The following is a 23221-nucleotide window of genomic DNA, read 5'->3' as shown; positions in this document are numbered from 1 at the left end:
GCGTTCTTCGTCTTACATGGTCAAACCACCTCTCATTTTGTTCTCAATAGATGTAACCCCTACTTTTGTCCTAATTATTTCATTACTCACCCTATCCTTTCTCGTATGACCACACATCCATCTCAACATACGCATCTCCGCCACCGACATCCTATGAATGTGACAGTCAACATCTCCGTACCATATACTAGTTGAGATAAAATCATTTCAATTAATAGGGTGCAATTTGTATATTTTAATTTTGTTGGCTTTAATCATGAAATGAAATGATATGCATTAATCTTTCTTATTGCACTTGTGAATTGAGAGATAGTAACAAAAACTTTAAATATACTGGTTGAACTATATTCTAGGTCTTTATAAAGTAATTAGTGGTAAGAGCATATACATTAGTCGAATATTATGTGAAGTGTAAGAAGTAGAATAGTTAAAATGAAATGATGAAACTTTACATTCAGCGTTAATGGGGTTTGATTCAAAAGTAGGAGAAGATTATACATAAACATTTTTTGTTTTAAATATAGGAAAAAGAAAGAGATAAATAGCATCGGTATAATTGTAATATTTAGAGAAAAAGGGAATAAGGTGTAGAGTAAGCACATGAGGCATCTAGTGTCAGAGTTTGTGTGATTCTTTCTTTCTTTCTTTCTTTGAGAAAAGGAGAAAAAGAAAGCAGTTCCTTCCCTCTAATTTATAGCTTTTAAGTGGCTTTGTTCTTTGCAAGAAGTTACCATCCCTCTTTTCCTTTTTCTTCTTGTGTCTTTATTCCCTCATCCCTCTAAAAAGAAGATCTCTCTATCTCTCTATGTATAGCATGAACATTTGATTGATGAGAGTAGAAACATTGATATGAGGTCTCCTTCAGAGCTAACCCTGGATTGCAAACCTCATAGCTACTCAATGCTATTGAAATCTTTCGGGGAACACAATAATAATAACAATGATCACACTCTTAAACTTGAAGAATTCCTCTCTCGACTTGAACAAGAAAGACAAAAGATTGATGTCTTCAAACGCGAGCTTCCCCTTTGCATGCAACTTCTCACTAATGGTATATTCTATTATTTTTCATTTTTCATTTTCAGAACAACTCATCATTCTTTTCTATTGGTTCAGCTGTGGAGACTTCAAGGCAGCAGTTGCAAGCTTATAGAGGAAATCAAGGAGGAAGACCAATTCTTGAAGAATTCATACCACTCAACAATGATAAATCAGACAATAAGGTCAACTGGATGACAACAGCACAGCTCTGGACCCAACCTCAACCTCAACCTCAACCTCAATCCACACTAACTAATGATAATAATAATAATAATAATAATAATATAGGAGGGTTTAGTGTAAGTCCAAAGTTGTGCTTAGACACCAAACAAAGAAATGGAGGAGCTTTCTTACCATTCTCAAAGGAAAAGGAAAAAAACTTATGTCCAGCCCCAACAACCTTAGCTCTTTCTTCTCCTGATAAACAAATTATGGGTGCTGAATCTGACAAGGGAGAGCAGCCTAATTCATCACCGGATCATGGACAAACTACCAATAATAATACTACTTCTACTCATAGAAAGGCAAGAAGATGTTGGTCTCCTGACTTGCACCGCAGATTTGTCAATGCTCTTCAAATGCTTGGAGGTTCTCAAGGTAAATTATCAACTTCCACATATATGTTTTTCTTTTTTCACCTTCAACTTGAGATTCTACATCTTTTCTTAATTTAAGCTTATTAAAATTGCCTTATGTTGTTTTTACATGGATGTCAAAATCTGTTTTTCAGTTGTAGAAAGAGTATATATAATAATGATTGAGTGATTTCTGTCTAACAGTGGCCACACCAAAACAAATAAGAGAGCTAATGAAGGTTGAGGGTTTGACCAATGATGAAGTTAAAAGCCATCTGCAGGTATATTTTGTACCAAATCAATTTTTTCTTTTGACCTGACCTGACACCATAAAAACATGCATATACTACTTTTTCTATGGCACAGAAATATAGGCTCCATACAAGAAGACCTAGTCCAAGCCCACAAGCAGCATCTGCCCCAGCACCACAACTCGTAGTTCTAGGAGGCATTTGGGTCCCACCGGAGTATGCAACCAGCTACCACCCTGCACCACCACCTCACTTTCTTCCTCATCCTCATCCTCATCCTCAAGATTTCTACACACCGCCTCAGCCGCTCCACCTTCATCACCAGCTACATATGTACAAGGCCACATCACAACCTCATACCTCACCGGAACGCTCCGAGAGCATTGAAGATGGAAAGTCTGAGAGTAGCAGTTGGAAAGCTGAGAATGTGGACAGAAAAGGATTGGGTCCTTTGAGGGAATTAGATGCTCATGAAGAAACCAATGCAAGTCAGATCACTCTCAAGTTTTAGCTTTTAGGGTTAGGGTTTAGCTTATCATTAATCTTTTTTTCTTTTCTTTTTTTTGTCAAATATTGATCAGAGGGTAACCATATATATAAAGTCACAATTTGTTTTATCTTCAAAAAAAAACAAAAAACAAAATTTTAACATCATTACTTGCTTGTTGCCCAAAAGCAACTTCATGTTTTATCTGTTTTTGTCTTGCGGACAGATTTACCCTTGTTTCCATAGATAATAACGGTTGGTCTTATTTAGTCAATGTATTGAGTGAAATTTTCAAATAAAGACAAGACACCACCGACAGTGGCTGGCTAATTTCTTTCCAGTTTTACCAGCCTTTCATTGCCAAATCACATAGCTTAGTTGGTAGAGGTGCTCTTTCAGAAGATAAAAAAAGTTTTAATTTTATCATCCCAATTCCACTGCCAACCAGTTTTTGCAATTAAAATCGTTTAGTTCATAAAAACACGCATTCGTTTCCATACAATAGTTATTGAATTTGAATGTCTACAAGTTTAGTTAATGAGAACCCCATATGTAAAAACCAAATCTAGGAAGTTGGAAGAGGGAGATATATGTAATGTGATGGTCCAAACTGATAATTTCAATCTCAAATTAATAAACAATGTAATTACATACTAAATTAATGCAGAAGAAGCTACCAAGCATATATTGATTCGTTATCATACATAATTAGGTAGATATTCTTTCTAAATCACGCTTTGCCATTCATTTATCATCCACCATGTCATCCTCCTGAGTCACTGTCGATCGTTGCTGTTGCTGATTCTGAATTAACAAGCGACTGCAGTGCAGACAAAATAATTTGACTTAGCCTCATCATCACTCACTCTCACTGCTATTATAATCATATCATCATATAAATAAATACATGGAGATACACCAATTTCCTTTATACTTATGCACATATTTCTTTAATACCACCACTATAAAAACCCAATTTACTTTTTTATTCGCTGCTATTATAATCATATCATCATGTTAGCCGACCCCGAATCATTTCGGGACTAAGGCTTTGTTGTTGTTGTTTGTTGTTGCTCATGCAATAAATCAGTATTCAATCTAATGGGAGTTTTCGAGGTTAACAAAATGTATTAGTGTTAATCTGTTTGTTTATAAAATAAGTTTCTGTTTCAGGTTTCAACATGAAGAATATAGATATTGCTTTCAACACAAACAGCATGTGCTTTGAAACCTTTTTTTTTTTTTTTAAGTAAACATTCAGTGGAATAAAGGTGGTTTCATCAACTTACCTTTGCCTTTAATAAAGATTGTTTTTACTTGAACATAGATATAATTGGTAATATGATGCAAAATGAATTTGGGTTAAATAAAGCATTTTTAACAGAAACCTTCCACGATAGCAGTAATTTCATGAATTGGCAATGATTTTCTGAAAAGCTTCTTTCTAAACAAACGGGCTTATGGAATGTGCATATGTTAATGCTGCAGTCATAAGGAATCTATCAAACCTTCCACAATACATATGCAACACATTATACTTGTGTAGGAATAAGAGTGAATTTAATAAAACTCCCAAACCATATATGCATAAGCATGTATTGTTCCTGCTAACGCTTGACATAAGGCAATCTACGATTTTAAGAGGAAAGCAATCAACATACAAACAGAGAAAAAGGCTAAATTTCACTTTGGAAGAGAAGAAACCAACCATATAATATAATCACTGGGTTAATTACCCTCATCATCCATCCTCGAACTTTTAATTGGTTACAGAATATTCATAAAACTCTCAATTTTTGTCACAAAAATCCTAACACAATGCTTAGCTGCACTCAACATACCAACCATATAATATAATCACTGGGTTAATTACCCTCACCGTCCATCCTCAGAACTTTTAATTGGTTACGAAATATTCATAAAACTCTCAATTTCTGTCACAAAAATCCTAACACAATATGATTAGCTGCACTCAACATACCAACCATATAATATAATCACTGGGCTAATTACCCTCGCCATCTATCCTCAAACTTTTAATTGCTTACCGAACATTTGATAAAACTCTCAATTTCTGTCACAAAAATCCTAAAACAATGATTAGTTGAACCCAACATTCTTTCGATATAGAAACATGTAAGCTTTTTGCCCATATTTGGACAATTGTATCGGCAACATTATTATGAAAATGACAATAAAAGAAAAGAACAAAGCGTGGACATGTGTGTCAGAAAAAATGGGCAATGAACGTAACAACCAAAATTAGGATGCTGGAACCTGAATAGTTAAAACGAAAAAAAATAGGAATAGGTATCTTGATATCAATTTGTAGTTAAGTTACAAACTTTTCATTTCTTATATCTTCTATTTTAGCACAATAGCTTCATATTATATTTCACAATACCTACCTACAATGGCAAATCTTTCCAAGTGACATAGTTTCCATCCTAATCTCTACCCTATCTGTACCACTGTGTTGGGGAAGACGAAAGTCTCATTTTTTTGGAGTGCCCGATGGCTAAGCAAGTTTGGCATTTGTTCTTTGGGGACCAGCGGATGGATTCAGTATTTGCTATTTTGAGCTGGCTGGGGAATTTGCTTACTGTTGCTTCTGCTGATGTTTTTGCGGAAATTGCAGTGATTATTTGGAGCCTCTGGAAGTATCGGAACAGTGTAGTTTAGGAGAAAAAATTCTCAGTCCTGCCAACGTTCTTCAGGCTGCTCGGTTAGATTTGGCACTCAGGCAGAGTCATTAGAAAAGCTTCCTGTTCCAGCTGCAGTTTCTGGCCCATTGCCGTGGCAGTGCCCTTCGAAAGGTTCATTTAATTGCAATGTGGATGCCGGGGTTTTCTAGGAAGAAGGTTATTGTTCGGTTGGCTTTTTGGGATCATCGGGGACCTGCCTTTTTGCTTCTCACGCCCCGTTAAATGGTTTTTATGAGCCAGTAGTGGCAGAAGCTATAGCTGTTCGGGAAGCTCTTCCATGGATTAAAGCGTCTAACTATAGCAACATCACCATCCTATCCGATTGTCTCTCAATAGTCCAAGCCATTCTTCAGTCTTCGTATCATTTATCTTATCTGTCAGATGTAACGTCTGACTGTGTTTCGTTATTTAGAGAATTTAGAAAATTGTTCAATCTCTTTTCTTAAGCGTTCAGCGAACTCTGCAGCTTATTGTTTAGCTCGGGTTGTTAGTTCTATGTCTGTTTGTGGAGAGTGAGCTTGTCCACCCCCATTTCTTAAGGATGTTCTTGTTGTTTTGAGTTCATAAAGCTTGTTTCTTTAATTATATATTATAAAGTGTACAGCTGTAGAAACAGATATAGGTAGCAGTTAGCATTTATTTATTTTTCTAAGTTAAACTCTAGCTCTATATATAAATACCTATACCCTTTCCATAATCAATATTGAGAATTCTCTCAACCTCTTGTGTTTGCTTACATAGTATTGTTAGGAATAATTGAAATTACGATAAACGAAAAATAAGCAAACACACAAGAATTGTTAACCCAGTTCGCCACTCGATTAGAATGACTACGTCTGGGGGCACTACCAAGTATCAGAGCATAGTGTGCAGATCCTTTATTTTTCGTTTGCCAAGTGTGCGAACGTTCTTCACGACCTAAGGTTCCACCCATTCTTCTTACCATCGACCTCCAGCCACCTGCTAATCTCACTGCCCCTCCCAATCATTTGCTTGTGCTTCGATCAGCCGATTTCCAACGTTCCGACTGCATTCCGACCGGCGAGTGAAGCTCACGCACCGTCAGTGGACAACTCTCCTCCACGCATCGCCGAGTGACGGTGCGTAACCTCTCCGCCTCCGATTGACACCCTCTGCTTCGTCTCGTCATCCTCGACCTGCCTGTCCACTTTGTTTCTACTTCCGGTAACTTTTTTCGAGTGGAGGTCAATCTCTTGTGGGTTCCATTTCGCTGTTGTTCGTTGTTGCACATCAATATATTGGATTATTATTTGCCAATATGACTAAAGGGCGGCCCGTTCGCACTACGCGTCCCCGCTGAGCGAGGGTCCGGGGAGGGGTCCCACCACAAGGGTGTACTGGGGGCAAGCCTTCCCCTGCCAATTTATTTATTTGCCAATATGACTAACGGAAAGAAAAATGAAGCTAGCAAAAATGTGGTTAGGAACATTATGATGATATCTCCGAATATCACCGATCATAAACTGATTGGGCCCCAACTATATCGATTGGTCTCGTCACTTGACTAATGATCTGAATACAGATAATGAAGATTGGATGGCAGAGGATTCTCGGAAACAACTCTATTAATACGGCAATTGTTGGTATGGTTTGTCATCGTGAGTATCTCAAACAACTTATAGACTACTTGCAAATATCTATATACTAGTAAGGGTAATGTCTCTCGCTTGTATGATACTTATAAGTCGTTCTATACCACGGATCGCCAAATCAATATGCTCAGGATTACTATATGCAGCTGAGCGAAATTTTTGAGTTGCTAACTTTGAGCACTAACATCAAAGTGCTCCAGGCTCAACGGGAGCAAATGTTTGTTCTCCGCAATTTATGTGGACTTGACTCTTATTTTGAGGGTGTTACTTCTCAGATCTTTTCTAGTGCCACCATTCCTGACGCTGAAGAGGCTCGTATTGGGCTGGTTCTAGTGCTCTCGTCGATCACAGGAACGCATCTAACCGCTCGTATAAGGGTCCGGGTGAGGGTAGTAGGGACACAAAAGGTCCGACCGAAGCAAACAAAGTAATTGAGTGTTATTATTGTCATGATGAGTCTGGTCATACCAAGCATACTTGTCCGATACTCAAAGCAAAGGTGCAAAGGAATCGGTCTGCTCAGGTTGTCATTATTGATGCCATCCTCGGGCCCGACTTACACTCTTACTGCATAAGAATATGCCTGAGTATCAAGAATCATTAGCTTCACGGTATTCTTCTTCATCTATCACTGTCATTGTTGAGTCACGTTCATTTCTTCATCTTCAAAGTGGGTCACTAATCCTCGTACGGCAAACCATATGATAGGTAATTCTATATTATTCACTTATCATAATAGAACTTTTCCTTCTCATGTTGTTGTTGCTGATTGTATACATACTTCTGTTATTGGTTCTAGCACTATTAAGCCAACCTCTTCCCTTTCCCTTTCTTGTGTTCTTAATGTGCCTGGATTTGCATTCAATCTAAGTAAACTTACATGTTCACTTAACTATTCTATCTCATTTTTCTATGACCATTGTTTGTTTCAAGAAATCCGTTGGTCTATACGTCTTAGATACAACTGTTAGAACACATGTTGCCTATTTTCTAATGTATCAACATCTTTTGATGAACATTGTATTGAAGAAGTTATGTCCTCATTTTTAGAATTTGCCTAGCTTAGATTGTGAGTCGTGCCAGTTTCTACACATCACCGTTTGAAGTAGTTCATTCTAATGTTTGGGGTCCTTGATCGGTTGCATCGAAACCGGGTTTCAAATATTTTGTGACTTTTGTGGATGATTATTCTTGAACTACTTGGTTAAATTTAATGAAAAATCGTTCTGAATTATTTACTCGTTTACTGCTTTTTGTGCTGAGATTAAAACCTAGTTTAATGTTTCGGTTCATACGCTACAAATTGACAATGCTAAAGAATACTTTTTTGGACCTTTTCAAACTTTCATGATCCAGAATGGTATCCTTCATCAATTTACTGGTGTTGATACATCATCCCAAAATAGTGTATCTGAACGCAAGAATCGTCATCTTCTTGAAACTACTAGAGCTCTTTTGTTTCACATGTTCCAAAACACTTTTGGGCCGATGTTGTCTCTACCTCATGTTTTCCCTGTGTCATAAGGCGAGACTCCTTACAATACCCTTTTTCCTAACAAACCCATATTTCTTGCTCTACCTCGTATTTTTTGGGAGTACTTGCTTTGTTCGTGATGTTCGTCCACAAGTCACTAACTAGATTCGAAAGCACTTAAATTTGTCTTCCTTGGATGCTCTCGTCTTCAAAAAGGGTATCGTTGCTTTTCTTCATCTCTTAATAAATATCTTCTGTTCTTTCTCATGTCGTCTGATATATCCACTTTTGACAATGATATTAATGATGTGTTGGTCTATCAAATTCACCATGTTTCGCCTCCCTAGCCCTCTAAGCAACCTGTTACTTGGGTATATTCAGGACAATAGAAATCTCTTGCTTCCAATCCAGTACCAATTTCTGTTTCGCCTTTAGATCCTCTTAAGTCAAGTCGAGCTAGTGATGACATTCCTATTACCCTTCGTAGAAGTAACCGATCTTGCTCTTATCCTATTTCTGCTTTTGTTTCCTATGAAAACTTATCCTCTCCTTCACGGTCTTTTATTGCTTCACTCGATTTTACTATTGTTTCTAAATCTATCTCGGAGGCCTTATCCCGTCTAGGTTGGTGCAATGCAATGGTAGATGAAATGAATTCTTTGGATGGTATTTGGGATTTGGTAAATTTTCCTGTCGGAAAAAAATATGTTGGATGCCAATGGGTGTTTGATGGGAAAGTCAATTCTGGTGGGTCAGTTGCTCGTTTAAAGGCTCGCCTTGTTGCAAAAGGCTATGCTCAGACTTATGGGGTTGATTATTTTGACACTTTCTCTCCAATGGCTAAACCAACTTCTATTCATCTTTTTATCACAATGGCAGCATGCTCTAATTAGCCCCTGCATCAACTAGATATCAAAAATGTTTTCCTGCATGATGACCTTTAAGAAGAAGTTTACATGGAACAACCATCAGGATTTGTTGCTCGGGAGGAGTATGGGAAAGACTATCGTCTCTGCAAATCTCTATATGGGTTGAAACAAAGTTATCGAGCATGGTTTAGAAAGTTTAGCTAAGCAATTGAGAAGTTTGGGATGAAGAAGCGCAAGTGTGATCACTCTGTTTCTATAAACATTCTATTTCAGGTATTATTCTCCTTGCCATCTATTTAGACGATATTGTTATTATAGGTAGTGAAATCTCATCTCTAAAATCGTTTCTCCATGGTCAGTTTCATACCAAGGATTTGGTGCTCTACAGTACTTCTTGGGAATTGAGGTGTCAAAGAGTAACAAAAAGGAATCTTCCAGTCTCAAAGAAAATATATTCTTGATGTGTTGTCAAAAACAGGAAAATCTGGAGAGCCTTTTGAAGATCTTGGAAGATACAGGTGTTTGGACTACGCTTGAACAAATATTATGCTACTTAAAAGGAACTAACGGACGAGGATTACTCTACTAGAATTATGGTCATATCCCGATTTAGTGTTTCTCCGATGCAAACTGGACAGACAAGGATGATAAGAGATCCAATCCCGGTGACCGTGTCTTTGTTGGAGGTAATTTAATTTCTTGGAAGAGCAAGAAACAATATGTTTCTTGTTCCAGCGATGTCTCAATCAGTGTGAGATTACGTAGATTCGTCATCTCTTGTCCGAACTTGGATTCAAGGTCACCACTTCAACAAAGTTATGGTGTGACCAATCAAGCAACCCTTCATATTGATACGAATCTTGTGTTCCATATATTGAAGTAGACTATCACTTTGTTCATGAAAAACTACAAGAAAACATCATTTCCACAACATACATGGACACCAATGAACAACTTAGAGACATTTTTACCAAAGGGTTCGGATAAATTACGGGTGTACATTTGTAGACACAAATATAGATAGTAATTTGCATTTATTTCCTTTTCCTAGTTAGACTCTAACTCACTATATAAATACCTATACCCTTTCCATAATCAATATTGAGAATTTTCTCAACCTCTTGTGTTCGATTACATCTTTCAAAAAAAAATTGTTTTCGGTACACTATCACAATACCTCTTACAATTGATACCACAGCCAAGACTATAAAGTAAAGATACCAAATTTTCTCTTTTATCCAAATAACAAAAATCCAGCACCAAACAAAATGATAAAATTCTCTCTATGGCATCCACCAATTCAACTCGATAAGTTGTCCAAGTTATCAGCGGTAAAAAAAAAAAAAAAAAAAATTTATGATTTTTAGAGCATCAAATTCAAAATAATATTACACTTGTAGGATACTGTAGAACAAAAAATTCCACAAATTTCTACATCGTTAAAAGCAGAATAAGTTGCATCTGATCAAACTTCTTACACTAAATCTATGGTACCCACACCAGCACCATCTCCAAGAAGGTTAACAACTCTGGAAGGATGCGGGCACACTAGCAAAGGTTCATAATAACATTGCAAACTCATTTTTTTCCAAAATAATGAATGTCACCACGACAAAATAAGCTTGAGAAATATTAACAAACCCCGAAAGTCAGATATAACAGAATTGATACTTTATTCAAAGATCAAGGCTTCAAAAGAAGTCTGAGTGAGTATACACTTCATATAAAAGCTTATAAAGAATTGAAACATAATCATTATTTTTCTCTTAGATGGATGACTTAATTGCAGTAGGACCTGATGGCATCCCTATTGAGATTTAGAGATGTTTGGGAGAAAGAGGAATCAAATGGTTGACGACGTTCTTCAACAAAATTTGGAGAAACAATAAGATGCCATCAGAATGGAGGAAAAGTATCTTAATCCCTTTGTATAAGAACAAAGGCGATGTCTAAGATTGTGCCAACTATCGGGGAATCAAATTAATGAGTCACACTATGAAACTTTGGGAGCGAGTGATCGAACAAAGGCTAAGGAGGACGGTGAAGATCTCGGAAAACCAGTTTGGCTTTATGCCGGGAAGATCAACTATGGAAGCCATCCATCTAATGAGACAATTAATGGAGCACTATCGAAATAAGAAGAAAGACTTGCATATGGTTTTCATTGACTTGGAGAAGGCGTATGATAAGGTACCAAGGGAAGTACTTTGGTGGGCCTTGATAAGGAAAGGCATTTCGCGGAAATATATTGACATCATAAAGGACATGTATGAGGGAGCATGCACGAGTGTACGTACTAGTGTTGGGAAGACTGAAGAGTTTCCTATTACGATTGGAGTGCATCAAGGTTCCGCACTAAGCCCATTTCTTTTTGCCATCATTATGGATGAACTAACAAGTTCACTTCAAGATGGTATACCATGGTGCATGCTGTTTGCAGATGATATTGTGTTGGTTGATGAGACGAAAGGAGTGGAGAGGAAGTTGGAACTATGGAGACAAACTCTAGAATCTAGAGGCTTTAAGTTGAGCCGAAGTAAGACGGAATATTTGGAGTGTAAGTTTAGCGGCCATAGGAGTAGGGAGGCAGGGACAATCACCCTAGATGGGAGAGTTGTTCAGGCCTCGGATTGCTTCCGGTATTTAGGATCTATTATCCAAACGGATGGAGAAGTAGATGGAGATGTTGCTCATAGGATTAAAGCTGGTTGGTCGAAGTGGAAGAGTGCTACGGGTTTCCTTTGTGACCCCGGCATGCCTAATAGATTGAAGGGGAAATTCTACCGGACGGCAATTAGACCAGCATTGTTATATGGTACGGAGTGTTGGACAGTGAAACACTGCCACATCCATAAGATGTCGGTGGCGGAGATGCGTATGTTGAGATGGATGTGTGGTCATACGAGAAAGGATCGGGTGAGTAATGAAATAATTAGGACAAAAGTAGGGTCACATCTATTGAGAATAAAATGAGAGAAAACCAACTAAGGTGGTTTGGCCATGTGAGACGTAGAGCGCTTGATGCGCCGGTTAGGAGAACCGAAGAATGGCAAAGGGATGTAGTGGTGAGGGGTAGGGGAAGACCTAAGCAAACTTGGAGGAGGGTGATCGAGAGTGATATGAGCTTACTGGGAATTGAGGAAAAATGGTAGTGGATAGGACGGAGTGGAGGGAGCGAATTTGTGTTGCTGACACGACTTGATTTCACGGTTTTATATGATGGTTCATGTTAGCCGACCCCGAATCATTTCGGGACTAAGGCTTTGTTGTTGTTGTTGTTGTTGTTTGGATGACTTCATCGTGATGGGAAACAATCCATCTTTATTCTCAGAACTCAAAGATGAGATGAAGAAGAATTTCGAGATGATATTCTTGATGAATTATTTCCTTAGCATAAAAACGACATTGTTGATTTTGGAATCTAATACAAACCAAAGGAAGATTTTGAACTATTGGGCTACTTAAAAAGATGACATGAAAAGTAGATTTGGTTATATTTTTTCCTCCCGATAAGAGAGTATTTTCATTGATCTCGTAGAAGCAAGAAATAGTAGCACAATCAACCGAACAAATAGACATCAAGCAATGTCTAAGAAAATATATAGTAGATATTGGCGAAATTCAGCACCAACCGACAAAGATATTTTGCTATAAAAGTTCACAATACAATAGTCATTGCTAAGGCCCGTTTCTTTCTCGGAAAATATTCTGTTTTGGAAAATATTGGCTAAGGAAAAATTTTGTGTTGGAAAATAAAATTTTTTCTAACGTTTGACTACAACACCCAAAAACGAGAAAAAGTGGTGGGTGGCTACTATTTTCAAAAGGGCCGAGAATAGACTATGGTTCTAAAAGCTTAAGAAAGTGTTTTAATCTTTTCAAAAGGGTAAAACATTTTCCTTACTTTTTGCATAAATTTTATTGTTGACTTATTTTCCTATGCAAACAAACATTGGAAAATCAGGAAAATATTTTCCAGCACAATACTTTTCTGCAAATAAACGGGCCTAAAAATCCAATCAAACACCAAACAATGAAACATATTAAGGTAGTGTTTGATAAAACTGAAAATTAAAGTGCTTAAAAATAAGTACCGAATTTTAAGTGTTGAATAAACTTGAGTTCACGCAAAATAAACTTGGAGTTCATGGTCAAGGAGAAGCATTGAAACACGTGAAGCCTTATCTATATTTGGACAATTGAATCAACAATTATAAAAATGACATCAAAACGTTGATGTGATTATTTTGTGTCAGCAAAATGAGAAATGAATGCAAGGACCAAAATTAGAATGTTGAAATCTGCATAGTTAAAATGCAGAAATAGGATCAAAACTTTGAATGCTACTAAACTAAAATTTGAGGGGCTTTGCGACACAGTGCAATTTTATGATAATTTTGAAACTAACATGAGTGACACAAATCAGAAAAAATCAAGTGTCTTTCTGCAAAATTTTATCAACCTTATAATTCAAAGGAAAGGAAAGCATGTTTGAAACTCAACCATCCACCATCTGAACCATACATGTTATAAAATTATGCAGCCTAGTATACATCAAGATAATGATGACTGACCTGAAGTTCCTCTTCACAACTTTTAAGCCTTTCTGAGTATTCTTTTACTTGCAGAAAACATTTTTGGAGCTGCAGATTATAATCAACAAGCAAATATTAAGCCCAAGTAACAGTTCACAAAGTATTAAAGAAGTCCAAAATAGATATAGTAATTAATTTATTACTTTAGTTAATTGCTTCTTATGCTGTGAAGAGCGCTTCTTAGCAGTAATAAATGCATCCTCTAACATCTGCATTCACCACCAAATTCTAAGCTGGGATGAAAAGGCTTCATGATAAAATTAAACTGTTCGAAGCATCAACTACATAATTGGAACTCTGTATAAACTTCTAAATACAACAAAAATAAAAAAAGAGAAACTCACTTTGTAATTATAAACTATATACCTGAGTTTTCTTCTGCAAATTTAAAACAACTTTTTGTTTATCTGATAACCTCCTTTCCATCTCAGAAATCTGATTTGGCACATATATTTAGCATCCCTTTTTTCATAACACGCACAAATAAACGGATATGTGGATGTATAAATAAAGAAAGAAAATCTTATGATGTTTAGAAAACACAGGCAAGGCAACACAATGAACTGTTGCAAATTTGTAATTACCCACAGATGATGATAATATGAATTCAATCACATGCGGTGGGAAAATTATCTGCGTGCAGTTTATTTCATTTATTTTGGTGTAAATATGAGGGTAAGAGGAATTTGAACGAGGGATGGTTTTTGCCCAGGTTCAAAGATGCAACAACCATCGATCCAACCCCATTGTACTGCATATAATTTCTTTTATCTTTTCAGTCATAATTAATAGGATAAATAATTTACTAGTCCTCATCTATTTACCTAACACACTGTTTAGTTCCCTATTTTGAAAAACACATTATAAGGTCCCTATCTTTTGTCAATAGTTAAGCATTAGGTCCTTTTGTCTGGTTTCTTTAGATTTTTAAGGGAACATATGTTAGCTTACAGGACAGCCATAGTAGATGCAAAATGGCCATGTTACTCTGTTATTTTCAGTCTGTCTGTTTATGCTAAATATAACGGTTAAAAATCTAAAAAAAAATATAGACAGAAGGGCCAAATGATTAATATTGAGAAAAGATAGGGATCTTATAATGTGTTTTTCAAAATAGGGAGATTAAACAGTATGTTAGGTAAAAAGGAAGGGACTAATAAATTATTTACCCTAATTAATAAGAAAAATTAGAGAAAGGGAAAATTATCTTTAATTTCAGACCTCCGTTTTCAGTTCATTGCGCCTCTGAACTGATCTCTCCAGTTTTTCCTTCACCTGATAATAAGAACAAAAATGAGCACGGAGTATATTATTTCAAGATAAACATACATACTATGATGGTGAGCTTACTGGAACATGATAATTGCCACTTGAATCTGAAGACTGTTCCCTGCTCTCTTGATCATTATATTCAGAACTGCCAATGAAAAAGGTATAGCAGATTATTTCAACCTCTTGAGTAAACATGAACAGCTTACTTCATTTAAGTCTAACAAGATCAATTTTTCCAATGTGTTCATTACATAGCAAGGCATATAACAGTAACAAACATTTGGGTATTAATCAATAATATTAGCAAAAGAAATGTTCAACAGAGCATTAGTTCTGGTCACTGATTCTCCCCAGAAAATTAGGTCAAAAACCTTAAAGTGAACCTTGGATCACATTAGAAATTTTGGTTTTAGAATGGGAACAATCACATATAACCTATGTTGCACGGAAACTGATACAGATACCAGGAAATGTAATTTCTAAAAAACATAGGAAAACGGAAACATGTAAATATTAAAAATATAGGAGCATATTTATAAATATTTAAAATATAATAATATATTCAGAAAAAAGGACTACAAGAGAAAAAGATATAGGCAAGTTCTTTAGATTGAAGGATAGGAGGAAGGAATTATTATCAGTCAAATAGGAAGTTTCAATCTTCGTAATCTTAGACTGAACTAGAATTGCAAAATAGAAAGTTTGAATTTCCAGAATTTTAATCGAAATATCTTTAGATTGAAGGATACGAGGAAGGAATTATTATCAGTCAAATAGGAAGTTTCAATCTTCGTAATCTTAGACTGAACTAGAATTGCAAAATAGAAAGTTTGAATTTCCAGAATTTTAATCGAAATAGTCAAAGGAAACCATTTAAAAACTGAGAGACGTATTTCATATTTTGGATAATTACGGAAACGTGCCCAGAAACGTTTCGTATCAGTTTCCCACCGTTTCCGTTTTCCCACATCTACCGGAAACTTGAAACACATGCCATGAAGAGTTTCCGTGCATCATAGCATATAACACCACAAAATCATATTTATGTAGTGATCACGTATGAAAGATTTAATCCGCTAGTCACTCAAAACCTATGAAGCACCAATAGGGGTATGCGTAGGGGTACAGATACTTGTACGGGTACGGCAAACGGCATTTCTAAAAAATATGAGATACGGGTGTAATAAAAAATTTAAAAGATACATAAATATATAAACCACAAATCATATTCATAAAGTCATTATAAAACCACAAATAACACTCATAAGTCATTATAAAACCACAAATAACATCTATAATATTAACTAAGTCAGTAATTCATAAAAAGCAATCATTTAATACAGAACGCACTATGCAGAACAGAAGTCGAAGTTGAACAAAAGTTGAAGTCTAAGTTGAACAGAAGTTGAAGTCGAAGGAGACTTCAATCGAACAGAAGTCGAAGTCGAACAGAACAAGTTATGCGAACAGAACCTACATGAGATGGAAGTTAGGGTTCGGGAGAAAACTAAGAACAATTTGGGCGGGTTTTAATTTTTCTATATCTCTGTATTTTTCCACAAACGGTGAGTAAGTGGTGGGCTAGTATTACTTTATTTAATTTGTTATATAATCCTTATATTTTTAAAGTTTTTTTAAAAAGAACCCTACAATTTAACTAATTAATCATGAAAAGTATCACGGCGTAGCCCCTAATTAAAAAAGAAAAAGGAAAAAAGGGGATACTTCCTAGCCATATCCCGTACGTATCCCGCCGTATCCCCGTCCTCGGAGTATCAGATGCGCCTAGGTTGACCTCTTAGAAATATCGGTATTTCATAGCTCAAAACCATATACAAGTTCCATCAATAAAACTCTACCTAGGTGCTTGAAGCTGTTCAATTTTCTTAAAAGTAGCATTTCCCAAAAATTCATTATCAATTATTGGGTCATTCAGCTTGCATTAGAAAGGAAGGACAGCTAACTTATGACAAAATTTTGATCATTGTTTAAAGAAGCAGCCCATAAATAAACCTAACTTTTGCATCTTGCTGCATTTTTTCATTGCCCTAGGCATAATGCCAGCAACCGAGACAATGAAAGCAATCTAAATCTCACAACTTACAAGTTGCAAAAGTCTCCAGCATATTTTGCCTTTTTTCTTTAGGTAGCTCAATAAGTAATCCAGTCAGGAAAACATCTGCCACGCAATCATGTTTGATGAGCACATATCAGAATTTGACATATGAAGATATGAATAGTACATGTGTTGCTCCATAACACCAACAAGTGCATTGATCAATCTATTATGTACAATTAACACATAACTAGCATTCTCATGTCCTCGTGACAAAAAGTGCTCTCAAATACTATTTTAAAAAAAAAAAATAATCAGATCTTACTCATTCTTTTTTCTTGCTTGCTGATCTGTCTCCTTGTGAACAATTCTATGATCACCATTGGTTTCATCCATCTCCCTATCTTGATCCTGCTGTAAATCACGTCCTCTTTCACAATTCCAATCACCATTTTTTCCTTCTTCTCGATCATTACCCACCAGATCTCTGCCTTGGCTTTGATCTCCATCCAAGGAACCATTCCTTGCCCGATCTTCATTCTGATTAAGATCATACTGTCTTTCCCCATCTTCAAGATAATCCCATGACCGATCACGCTCTCTAGACCTATCACTGTACTGTTCGCGATATCTGTCCCTATCACGATCATAATCTCTTACTCGATCTCTACCCCTTCCCGAGTCCATACCCCTGTCTAGATTACGTCGAAATCGTTCACGGCCGAAATTTGATCTGCCCCCTCTGGTTGTTACTTCATTTACTCTTACAACTCGCCCATCAACAGTCTATTTACAAGCTTCACAATGTCAAAGTTCTAAAGTCTCAAACCAACAATATAAAGCTAAAAACAATCATACCCAGAGAAGTAGCAAATGGTCCGAACTAAAAAATAAAATAAAAAGGAAGAAGATAGATACCTTGCCATCCATGTCATTAATAGCATCAATTACTGATCGTGGATTTCTAAAAGTAACAAAGCCATAGCACTTTCCCCTTGTTGTATGATCATTTATAATCTGGAAGAAAAAAGGACATAACTTGTCAACTGCAAATGCTCTATTTTCATTTTGATGGATATCTAACACATATACATAGGATAACAGAAGCACATTAAAGTTTTGCACCATGAAATGAAACAGGGAAAAGTTTTAGGTAATAAATCGCACGCCTAAAAGGTGAGAATCCTATCAACAATGTTGCCTCCGAAAGGCAAACCCATAACAAAACTTGGTGGCTGTAAAAGCAAGCTTTATTTGCATTTTGATGAATATCAAGCAAATTTTTTTTTTGTTTTTTTTTTTGGTTACATATCAAGCAAATTTGTAAATGAGCAATGAGTGCACTGAAGTTTGCATCATGAAACAGGGAAATATATAGGTAAAAAATTCCAAGGATAAAAGATGAGAGATATCTCCAGTCAATCCCCTACAATGTTGCCTCTATCCCCTGCAAACCCATTCATTCAACGAAAGTTAGAGCGTATTCAGGGCAATCAATTATGCCTTCTTCTGTGCTATCCTCATAGAATGCTGATCAACTTGTTCACAGGACATACATAATTTTGTCTATTTATCATCTGCTAATTTGTGACCCTTGAGCAAAAAATGACTCATGTAATAATTTTGTACACTTGTACAAGTGGGAGGTAGATAGTCTCTACAAATTTGTTCCAAAAGAAAATAAATACATCATTGTAAGTTAGCATGGGTTGTAATTTTCAGATTCTGTCACGCATCTCCAGTTGATTTCACTTTCAGCTTAAAAATATAAAGCTTCACAACTATTTATCTGTCTTAAACTGAAACAGTAACAATCTCAATAAGTCATTGATAATCTTCGCCTTTATAGCAATTGAATGAAAGCTTTGACAAACTTGCCAAAAAAAATTTTAAAAAAAAAAAGCATTTAGTAGAAGAACTGATATAAACCCTAAATGCATAAAAGAAATAAAAATAGCACAGAAAAATATCATATGAGTGACCGCAAAAGCAGAATAGAAGCTCCATTAACGGAAACAAGGAAAAAAAAGTGAAACCTTAACGGCGATGATGGCACCGTAGGGACCGAAGACTCTGCGAAGGGTATCATCAGTTGCAGTGTACGGGAGGCCTCCAACGTATATAGAGTTATCGTCGTCCACCGTCATTTTGTAGCTTTGATTGTGTCCGCTGGGATTGCAAAGCAGACCGCTCTATAACCTCCGCTGCTTCTACAACGTCTGTCACGTGAGTGAAAGCGGGTGCACGTGCACTATTTAACAGTCCAAACACACTATCTTTTTACTTATTTGAATTGGTAAGAAGAAATTAATAAAAATGTCTTATAATTTGTTTGGTTAACAAAAAAATTCTAAGACATGTTTCCTTAAGAACTAGAAAGATACCCTTGCTTCGCTTCGAGAAAAAATAACTTGACAATTTTTATTAAATTGATTTATCTTTTAACTACTTTGATCACGTGATTGGTGGTAGTTATTTTCCTAGTTAAAATGGATATATAATAACTAAAAATACAAAGATTTTCTCCACTAAACGCCTACTAAACCAAATGAATATCCGGACTTAAAAATCTGATAATCCAAAAATTAAGAAATTTTCACTTTAAAATTTTAGTAAGTTTGGATCTAATAGTGAATATTCACAAATAAGATAAAGGCTTAGAATGCTTAACGATATGACTACTGAACTTTATACTTTTTAATATCGGTAGCTACTCAATTTTAACTAACTCCTCAAATGACCGTTAACAACCTCAAAATGAAAATATTCAAGAATTAAAGTTGTTCAGAATGAAATTTACCATAAAACCACATTTTTTATTTTCCAAAATCACATTTTTTGGAGCTTTCTCTCTCTAAAAATTTATACTATCTCCTAACCAAACAACATCTAAATGACCTCAAAACGAAATTTTATAAGAGTTAAAGTTCCTTAGAATATCATTAACTCTTCGAATTATTTATTTTGAGATCGTCAACGGTCGTTTTGAGGTGTTGAGTGGCCACCGGTGTTAAAAAGTATAAAGTTCGGTGATCATACTGTTAAGAATTGAAGTTCAGTGACCATAATATTAAAATGGTAAAGTTCAGTGACCATGGGTGTAATTTACCCTCTTCCAAAGAAAAAAAAACTGAACATGGGAGAAGTGAAAGACGGTGTCGTTTTGTTCCTAGTTATATGTGGAACAAAATTTGGAAAAACATAAGGATAATAAGGATAGAAAAGGAAGCAGTATTAAGGGTAGAATTGAGAGAAATTGGGAAATTAATGGAATTGGCACTGTTCATGCCTTCCACTTTTATAAGTATATATAAAAGACGGGTTTTGTTCCTAGTTATATGTGGAACAAAATTTGGAAAAACATAAGAATAGTAAGGGTAGAAAAGGAAGCAGTATTAAGGGTAGAATTGAGAGAAATTGGGAAATTAATGGAATTGGCACTGTTCATGCCTTCCACTTTTATAAGTATAACTAGATAGATACCATCGCTTCGCTTCGGGGCAAAAATTAGGCTGAAAATTGAGCCTAATAATCATATATGAGTTATAAAATGAAAGTTGACATTGTAAAGTTCATAAAGTAAATCTTGATAGATTTAGATTTTTCTAGCAGCTGCACTAAAAAAAATAGTTCAATGCCACTGTTTTTTTTAAGCACTACATTTTTGTAAACTTCTTTGATCCATCTTCTTCTGGGTACTCTCCTAAAACAGACTTACTTTCTTTTTACTCAACTTGTACATTGCTGGTCTGTTTGATAGTACACTATGTCTCCATAGTCGCTCACATAATGACCCTATGTTATGTTTCTTACTAAATTGTCGAATAGGTGAAATGGAAACAGAAACGCCTCTGATTTCTTTGGTTCTCTGTAGTACTTTCCCAGCACTGCCTTTGCTGCTTTTGTCTGCACATATGTATTACATTCACAATAAAAAGAAAAAAACGTATGGATATATGAACCTATTGAGAAAGAGCCCAAACTTTCTCCTTGTATTACCTGATAACAAAATTATATCCTACTCCATACCACATGTCCATATTTCTAACATAACTGCAAACTGATCCTTAATTCTACGAAAAATAAAGATTATATATTTATAAGAGCTTAAGTCACAATATCATTAAATTGAGATTGATTTTCAGGAAAAACATAAGCCATAAATTCAAATTATTTACTAATCTAATTTATACAACACCATAGGATTCAAATGCTATCAACAAATCAATCAAGGAGTTTGAGAGAAGACGTGCATAGGCTATAAGTTGCATAATTAAACCCAAAAAAATACTAACAATACTAACCTGGCCACAGAGCCACATGTCATGAGCACAAACCAGTTCATCTAATTTAGAACAGAAGCTTCAAAATCCAGATCGATTCAGACCAAAATGCAGCACAGTCCTGCTATTAGAAAAAAAGACAAAAATAGAATGAGCATGTCGAAGAAAAAACATATAAAAATAAAAACAAAACAGAGGATAAAGCGCAAGATAATAATACTAACCTAGCTAATCACAGATCCACATGCCATGAAACACAAACTAATTCATCTAATTCTTTGTCATCAATTAATTTCTCATGACATTCCTCAATTTCTTTACATTTTTCATTGCCTCATCCTTTTCTTATCAAGGATGATAACATAAATATTGAAAACTAATTCTTGACAATAAGATTTTCCAATAAAAATTTTTTATATAAACCAATTAATTTAAATTTAACCAAAACATCCACCTTTAAAGAGAAATTACTAAATGTAAAGTGCTTCCATTACTTTCCATGTGTTGGGAATGTTTGAGGTTGAAAGGTACTCAGCCTTAAACCCGACTAAAACCCTCTTCATGCTTACTTACTGCCCAGTGGATCTTCATTTAAACAAAAAGAAGATAAACATCTCAAAACTCGTACCAGTAAAAATCTAATTCAAACTTAAAGAAATGTCGAAGAAAACAATTAAATTTTGACAATAGATTAAAATAAATAACCAACTAAGGTTTGATTGTAATAAATGTACCAAGTAAAGCTCTAGATAATGAAGCTGTAAGTCCTGCAAAGTTCTGTTCAATGCAACTGGTACATCTTCTGGATCATGATCAGAACACCTGCAGGTGGGAGAATTTAATAAACATGGAACAATAAGAATGTGAAGAAAAGAGTAGTGAATCAAATGCAAAAGCATATTCATGAGTATGTAGTTTAAAAAGTAGAAGCCCAAAAAATTCAAAATGAAAAACAAAGGGGAAACCAATAAAAATAGTCATCACTATTGATATTTATGTTATCATTAAAAATAAGAAAATTTCCAATACCATTTTAAAGTTTAGGAGCTATGATGAATCAACAAAATTGAAAACTGTACTTCCCCATTCCCCTTCTACATTTATGCTCGTTGTTCATGTCCTTTCCACCCATCGTCCAATGAGGTAATCCATTGCCTTCGTTGAACCTCACCTACAACAGATGTCAAATGTTATCATACAAATTGAGCACATTGTAGATGCAAAAGATGCATTGTATGAGTCTAACATTATTGTATTTCATATGGGTTTAGAATTGACTATACAACCAATAATAAACAATTCAAAGAAAGAGAGTAGGTCCAAAGCATGAACTAAAGAGCAGCAGATGGAAAGAATTATTTGAAAACTCAAAAGCATAGCCATATTATTTCATATGCAATTACTTCATTATAGAACTATGATCATATATAGCTAAAAAAGATTAAAACCTTTATGCAATTAATTGCAAGCCTCCATTAAATCTGCACTTCTAAAAGAATTTGTATATAAGAAATAATTAATCTGTAAATTGAAAAAATAAAGGAGAAAAAACACAGAAGAATCATTAGTTGGTTGTTTCCAATTAATTTTTTTTCATACAAACCAATTAATTTAAATTGAACCAACAAATTAAGATAACAAATGAATCAATTTAAACAAAAGATCTAAAATACCTTTAATTCAAGTACATAAAAGGGAGAAGAAGATTCTGAAAGAACCCAAAGCCACTGGATCTTCCGGTCAAAATCCCAAGAACTACTTGGTTCGTTAAAATTACAGCCATGTCTTTTTTTAAAGAACAAATAGCTGCAAAATTGGTAATTTCAGATAAAGAACGGAATTGCAGAAAGAAAAAGAAAAGAGAAAAGGTTAGAAGGTAGATAAGTAAAGAGAGGAAAGCAAAAATCAGTTACCTGAAGGAGCTAAATTCCATTGAGGAGAAGAAAAACACCCAATTGGAAAGAAAAAAAAATCGAAATAAGAGATGGATCGGAGATGAG

General features: G+C 35.4%; 2 protein-coding genes and 1 long non-coding RNA gene across 4 annotated transcripts; 1 reads left to right on the top strand and 2 right to left on the bottom strand.

The window, feature by feature from the left end:
- Positions 1 to 716: 716 nt before the first annotated feature.
- LOC136202864 (myb family transcription factor EFM) lies at positions 717 to 2675 on the top strand. Its single transcript, XM_065993802.1, has 4 exons — positions 717 to 1051; positions 1117 to 1638; positions 1821 to 1897; positions 1983 to 2675. Exons 1-4 carry the CDS (start codon positions 850 to 852, stop codon positions 2376 to 2378), a joined length of 1197 nt encoding a protein of 398 aa, XP_065849874.1. The 5' UTR covers positions 717 to 849; the 3' UTR covers positions 2379 to 2675.
- Positions 2676 to 2845: 170 nt separating this feature from the next.
- Positions 2846 to 19128, bottom strand: LOC136202346 (uncharacterized). The gene is made up of 9 exons (XM_065992908.1): positions 18975 to 19128; positions 17857 to 17955; positions 17264 to 17724; positions 14961 to 15027; positions 14832 to 14885; positions 13977 to 14045; positions 13754 to 13819; positions 13590 to 13658; positions 2846 to 3174 (listed from the first exon to the last, which is right to left on the bottom strand). The coding sequence occupies exons 1-9, from the start codon at positions 19083 to 19085 to the stop codon at positions 3118 to 3120; spliced, it is 1053 nt and encodes a 350-aa protein (XP_065848980.1). The 5' UTR covers positions 19086 to 19128; the 3' UTR covers positions 2846 to 3117.
- Positions 19129 to 20509: 1381 nt separating this feature from the next.
- On the bottom strand, positions 20510 to 22756 carry LOC136203747 (uncharacterized). Of its 2 annotated transcripts, XR_010674968.1 has the most exons (6): positions 22670 to 22756; positions 22251 to 22392; positions 21956 to 22043; positions 21676 to 21806; positions 21243 to 21342; positions 20510 to 20844 (listed from the first exon to the last, which is right to left on the bottom strand). It is a non-coding gene; the product is annotated as an uncharacterized lncRNA (long non-coding RNA). The 2 variants fall into 2 exon arrangements; XR_010674967.1 differs by lacking the exon at positions 22670 to 22756 and having other exon boundaries at positions 22251 to 22557.
- Between the last annotated feature and the right edge of the window lie 465 nt (positions 22757 to 23221).

This window comes from Euphorbia lathyris, chromosome 8, assembly GCF_963576675.1.
Source record: "Euphorbia lathyris chromosome 8, ddEupLath1.1, whole genome shotgun sequence".
NCBI classification, from domain to species: Eukaryota; Viridiplantae; Streptophyta; class Magnoliopsida; order Malpighiales; family Euphorbiaceae; genus Euphorbia; species Euphorbia lathyris.
This window is presented reverse-complemented; position numbering and strand designations above follow the sequence as displayed.

Bases quoted from the DNA above. Each gene is read 5' to 3' on its own strand.
- LOC136202864 (XM_065993802.1), top strand. From the start codon at position 850: ATGAGGTCTCCTTCAGAGCTAACCCTGGATTGCAAACCTCATAGCTAC. The intron at 1,639-1,820 runs GTAAATTATCAA...TCTGTCTAACAG, and splicing joins AATGCTTGGAGGTTCTCAAG to TGGCCACACCAAAACAAATA. The intron at 1,898-1,982 runs GTATATTTTGTA...TCTATGGCACAG, and splicing joins AAGTTAAAAGCCATCTGCAG to AAATATAGGCTCCATACAAG.
- LOC136202346 (XM_065992908.1), bottom strand. From the start codon at position 19,085: ATGACGGTGGACGACGATAACTCTATATACGTTGGAGGCCTCCCGTAC. The intron at 13,659-13,753 runs GTAATAAATTAA...TATAATCTGCAG, and splicing joins ATAAGAAGCAATTAACTAAA to CTCCAAAAATGTTTTCTGCA. The intron at 3,175-13,589 runs GTCAGTCATCAT...TCTGCACTGCAG, and splicing joins GTTGTGAAGAGGAACTTCAG to TCGCTTGTTAATTCAGAATC.